At 45.4% G+C, this 5,057-nt stretch overlaps 1 protein-coding gene across 1 annotated transcript; it reads left to right on the plus strand.

Moving 5' to 3' along the window:
* Positions 1–637: 637 nt before the first annotated feature.
* On the plus strand, positions 638–4,393 carry NUDT2 (nudix hydrolase 2). Its single transcript, XM_063295894.1, has 2 exons — positions 638–778; positions 2,258–4,393. Exons 1-2 carry the CDS (start codon positions 643–645, stop codon positions 2,569–2,571), a joined length of 450 nt encoding a protein of 149 aa, XP_063151964.1. The 5' UTR covers positions 638–642; the 3' UTR covers positions 2,572–4,393.
* The last annotated feature ends 664 nt before the right edge of the window (positions 4,394–5,057 follow it).

The raw sequence follows: 5,057 nt of genomic DNA on the forward strand, positions 1-5,057 counted from the left end.
TAAAATGATCAAAATCCATTAGCAACAGTGTTATTCTTTATATGTAATTGATTGAATGAAATTAAATTGTTGTTCTGGGCTTGTCTGATTTAACATTGCCAATTCTCAGGGCACCACTCAAAAGCTGCTCACCCTGATTTAAATCTAAGTCCCCATTCGTAATGTGCAGTCTTCCGTCATTTATGGGTTGAAGTGGAGTGCCAAGACTTTAGGAAATCAGTGAGGCAGCATCTGCTTTGCCTGCAGGAAGATCCTGGGATCTCCAAACCAGCCCAGGAGATCCAAGCCCTGCAGAGCCCTTTCAGTCAATATGGATGAAACTGAGTTGATGCAATAATGGTTTGACTAAAGGCCCTGAGAAAACCAGATCTCAGAGCTATGAATTGGGGAGATGGTCTTGCGTGTGGTGTAGCAGTTTAAATGTTGCATTAGGAGATCCAGGTTCAAGACCACCCTCAACCATGGCCCTCAATGAGTGACTCTGGGCCACTCACACACTTGTGAAGAGTCTTTGGTGAATGGTGCCTTGGGGTCCATCTTCTTGCCTTTAACTGTACCCACGCTTTGGGGTGGTGTGCCCCCATCTCAGAGCTTGCTGTCTGCTAACACTGCTCCTTTGTGTTTCTTTTCGGTAAGACAGTCATGACCTTAAGAGCGTGTGGCTTGATCATCTTCAGGAAGATGCCCAGGGCCTCTGCTGCTGCAGCTGCTGAAGGCAACATTGAATACCTCCTTCTGCAAACTTCATACGGGACTCATCACTGGACTCCCCCAAAAGGTGTGTTATCCAACCTGTCATCTGAAGGAGCCCTTCAGTTTTCACTGAATGTAGAGTCACAGACACTTTCTCAGGGGAAGACCAGCTGATCAAGAAAATGCTGGACAAGCTGTGACCTGTTGGGTCATTGTTTCAGAGATATTTCCTTACCAGATTCCTCAATGCCTTCAACAGTGGCAGAGCTTCTAATGTGCTGCCTTCACTGGAAAAGTTCTTAAAAATTCAGGGAGATATTCAGAGATGTATCTGCCTTGAAAGTAGCCCGTGTCGTTCATACTGAACTGTATAGCACAGTCAATCTCAGGAGTTGACCACAGGAAATGTTTTATGACATTTTGTATTATATCATTAAAGGCTTTATGGTAATTTTTTTGCCATACAGTGTTTTTCATAAAGTTTGCCAAATTTCAATTCCACGGGAGTCATGAGTCCCAGATTTTGGACGCATTCTGTAAGTTAGCCCATCTGAGGTACTTTGGTTCAAAAATTGTTGCCCTACAATGCACTGTTTTGCCCAGTTAAAGGTGACAGACAGACAGACACGAAAGTTTTAGTAGTATATAGATGCTTTCTTTAAACAAAACCTCTGAACAGAGCAGTTGGAGTCTTTACAAGCATTGCATGTTTTACCAATAGAAGAGAATAGATGTAGCTCAGGGTTGAACTGTGGATTCCTTGGTGCTCTCTGAGCTTGGTTGTGTAAGTGTATGTGTATATAGGGAGCAAACCCCACACTCACTCACACTGATGATGTTACCTGGTTGGGTCATGAAACATCTGCAAGCAAACAACCAAGCTCAGAGGGCACCAAGGAGTCCACATTGCCTGTTTTACTCCTAACCCCTATGCTGCACTGTAAGTAAGCCTTTGCTAGGTGTAATTTTCTATCCTTTATTCTCTTTTCTCACCACTTTGCAATTAGACTGTAAGTTTCTATCTATTTTTTTAAAAAAAGGAGGGATTAGACTGAAAAAGCAAAGGAGAAGAGAACACTCAAACATTACAGCAGAGACCTCTGTTATAAAGCACAATACATTTTGGAAAGATTTTTCTTTAGGGGTCCCATACTATACGTATATATAAAGAAACTGGACTAAAATATTTTGAAGCATCTTACATAAAGATAGACACCTAAAATTCTCTCTCGTGTGTGTGTGTGCCTTCATGTCAGTGTAGACTCCTGGTGACTGCCTGGACAAGTCCCTGCAGTTTTCTTGGCAAGATTTCAGAAGTGGTTTGCATTGCCTCCTTCCTATGGCTGGGAGAGAGTGACTGGCCCAAGGTCACCCAGCTGGCTTTGTGCCCAAGGCGGGACTAGAACTCATGGACTCCCGGTTTTTAGCCAGGTGCCTGAACCACTATGCCAAATTGGCTCTCCCTCCTCAGTTTAACTCCTTTGAAAACCAGTATAAACCAATGAAAAGCACTGCTGTAGGACCTGCCCTGTTTTGAAACCCCTGCTTTGTCTTCCCACGTCAGGCCACGTGGACCCCGGGGAAGACGACTTGTGCACGGCCCTGCGGGAGACCCAGGAAGAGGCTGGACTGGCCTCCACCCAGTTCACCATCCTGGAAGGGTTCAAGAAGGAACTGAATTACATGGTAAAAGACAAGCCCAAAACAGTTGTCTACTGGCTGGCAGAGCTGAAGGACAGGGACACAGAGATCAAGCTTTCATCGGAGCATCAGGCCTTTCGCTGGCTGACCCTTAGTGATGCCTGCAGACTTGCAGCATACGAGGACATGCAAGGGGCCTTCAGGGAGGCCCATCGCTTTCTCTGCTCCAAAGAATAAATGCCCCAGGGGGATGCAGGAATGTTTTGGCAGATGCTGCACTTCTGTTCCCTGAAGTCTTAGAGCAGTGTTCCTCAGCTTTGACAACTTTAAGATTAGTGGACTTCAACCCCCAGAATTCCTCAGCCAGTATGGCTGGCTGGGGAATTCTGGGAGTTGAAGTCCACCCATCTTAAAGTTGCCCAAGTTGAGAAACACTGTCTTAGAGGGAGGTGCTTGGTGCTGTTGGTTTTCAAATTGTGGACTCAAGAATTCTTGATCTGCCCATTTGCTAGGTTTAATTTTGGCCCTGGGCAGAAGCAGTTTGATCGTGATGGCCAGAAGCTCCAGGCTGAGAGGGAGCCAATGACAGGAGAAGCAATGCCAGCCTCCCATTCTGAGACTCCCATGGGAAATTTGAGCTGTAGGGGCTTTTTGGATGGATCCAGCAAGGCTGTTCCTAAGTTAGCCTTCCTCAGTGTGGCACCCTCTGGTGTATGCACCAACTCCCAGAATTCTCAGCTTCCATAGCCATTGTGGGAATTGAAGTCCACATGTCTGGAGGTTGCCAGTTTGGGAAGTCTGAGATATTTGTCTATAAGAAGAAGGTGCAATTTGAACTTATTTTTAAAAATCTAGATTTAAATCAACGTTCTTTGTTTTGGCTCCAGCCATTTCTACTCCTATTTTTGGAAAGGCCTAACATGCCACTCAAATGCGATGTGGGGCATCGGTCCCCAGAATCTAGCACCTCCCTGCTCTCCCGTATTTGATAATTAAAGATAACCGTTTTTGGCCTCCATGACCTGTATTCATCCTTAAAACCAGGCAAAGGGCTTGCACACGCTAAGCCACAGAGGAGCAAGCCGGGGTTTAAAACTCACCAAGCTTCACACGCTGCACAAATGACTTGGTTAAGTGTGTTGTGGGAACTCAGCACCAAGTGCAGAGGTTTTATGGCACTGAGCTGTATTGTCTCCTCAAAGCTCTCCAGGGTAACAAATGCTGTTTCTAAGCTAGTCCCCAGACCTTTCTTCCTGGAGTCTTTTTCAGGGGGAAGGTCTTAGGTCTCAGTTGGCCCGCTGGGAGACATTACAGGTGCACCTGGCCCACAGACTGGCCCTGGTGTGGAATCGTGACTCTGCTCGTTTTAGGTTGGTGCATTGTGAACCAACTTTTCTGGTTTGTAAACTGTGGTTAATGGCTTATCTTATGTATGCACTTAGTAGGGTAGCTCTGAAGGGCTTGGAACATGTTGGTACCTACAAAGATCAGAATTGTGCAGACAATGGTTTTTCCTGTGACACTCTATGGAAGTGAAAGTTGGGCTTTGAAGAAGCAGGATGGGAAGAGAATTGACACTTGAACTTTGGTGTTGGGTATTGGAGAAGACTCCTGAGAATGCCATGGACAGCCAAGAACACAAACCAATGGAAAAGGAGGGAGGAGAGAGAAGAAGGGGATGACCAGCAACAAGGTGGATGGACTCAAAGTGGCAATTGGGTGCCCCCTGTTGAGGTAGGGCTTAAAATGCAACATTGCCATGCTGTTTCCCCCTTGCCCCTCCCCATGACCAAGCAGAGGTCCATCTCCTTCCATTGTTCCCCTGGGATTTGGAGACCTGCTGCCCCCTAGACAGGAAGCAACCTTGAGTCTTGAGGATCTAGAGCCCCTGATAGGACCAGCTTCCCTATTTTACGTTTTTACAGCAATTCATTTATACTGTATTCCAGAGATTTAATTTACTAAAGGAGTCAATCTGTAGTACTGTGATGGAAAGATCTGTATTAGGGTGTCTCTTTTTGAGAAACTGACCTTTCTTTAAACATCCCTTTCAGCTGTAGTCTTTTATTCTGAGCCAGATTTAAAACAAAGCATCCTGTGGGTCAACACCTTAGAATAGTTTCTATTCTAAGGTGTTGACCCACAGGATGCTTTATTTAGCAACAAAAATGGGGAACAATGTTTTATACACAGTTCTGGGACTCATTCTAAACACTAAACCAGTGTTTCTCAACCTTGGCAACTTTAAGACGAGTGGACTTCAACTCCCAGAATACCTCAGCCAGCACATGCTGGCTGGGGAATTCTGTGAGTTGAAGTCCACCTGTCTTAAAGTTGCCAAGGTTGAGGAACACTGCTCACTGAACCTTAAACTTGGGTTTAAAAGAATCACTGTTGCTGTATTTATATCAGCTGCTAGACTTGAAGAAATAAACTGCTTTGTGGCCTAGTCCTAGGGATATGTTAGTTTCCAAAGCTCTTTGAAGCACAAAGTCTCCAACCTCATTATGGGTTAGGGTGACCTATTGTGAGAACCTCTCACCAAAAACAAGCAAGGCTATCATCCTGGGGGCTGGAGGAAGGGTATGCTTGCAGCACAATTGTCTCATGGCTTGTTAGGGTGCCATTCTCCCCCCTGCCATTAATAACATCAATTGGCTGCATCAAACAACACACTTAAGCTGTTTACTAAATTCACTCGTTTTTCTTGGGGGGGGGCAGTA

Source organism: Candoia aspera, chromosome 2 (genome assembly GCF_035149785.1).
Source record: "Candoia aspera isolate rCanAsp1 chromosome 2, rCanAsp1.hap2, whole genome shotgun sequence".
NCBI lineage: Eukaryota > Metazoa > Chordata > Lepidosauria > Squamata > Boidae > Candoia > Candoia aspera.

Coding starts and splice junctions, on each gene's coding strand:
- NUDT2 (XM_063295894.1), top strand. CDS start 643: ATGACCTTAAGAGCGTGTGGCTTGATCATCTTCAGGAAGATGCCCAGG. Junction 779..2,257: donor TCACTGGACTCCCCCAAAAG/GTGTGTTATCCA, acceptor TTCCCACGTCAG/GCCACGTGGACCCCGGGGAA.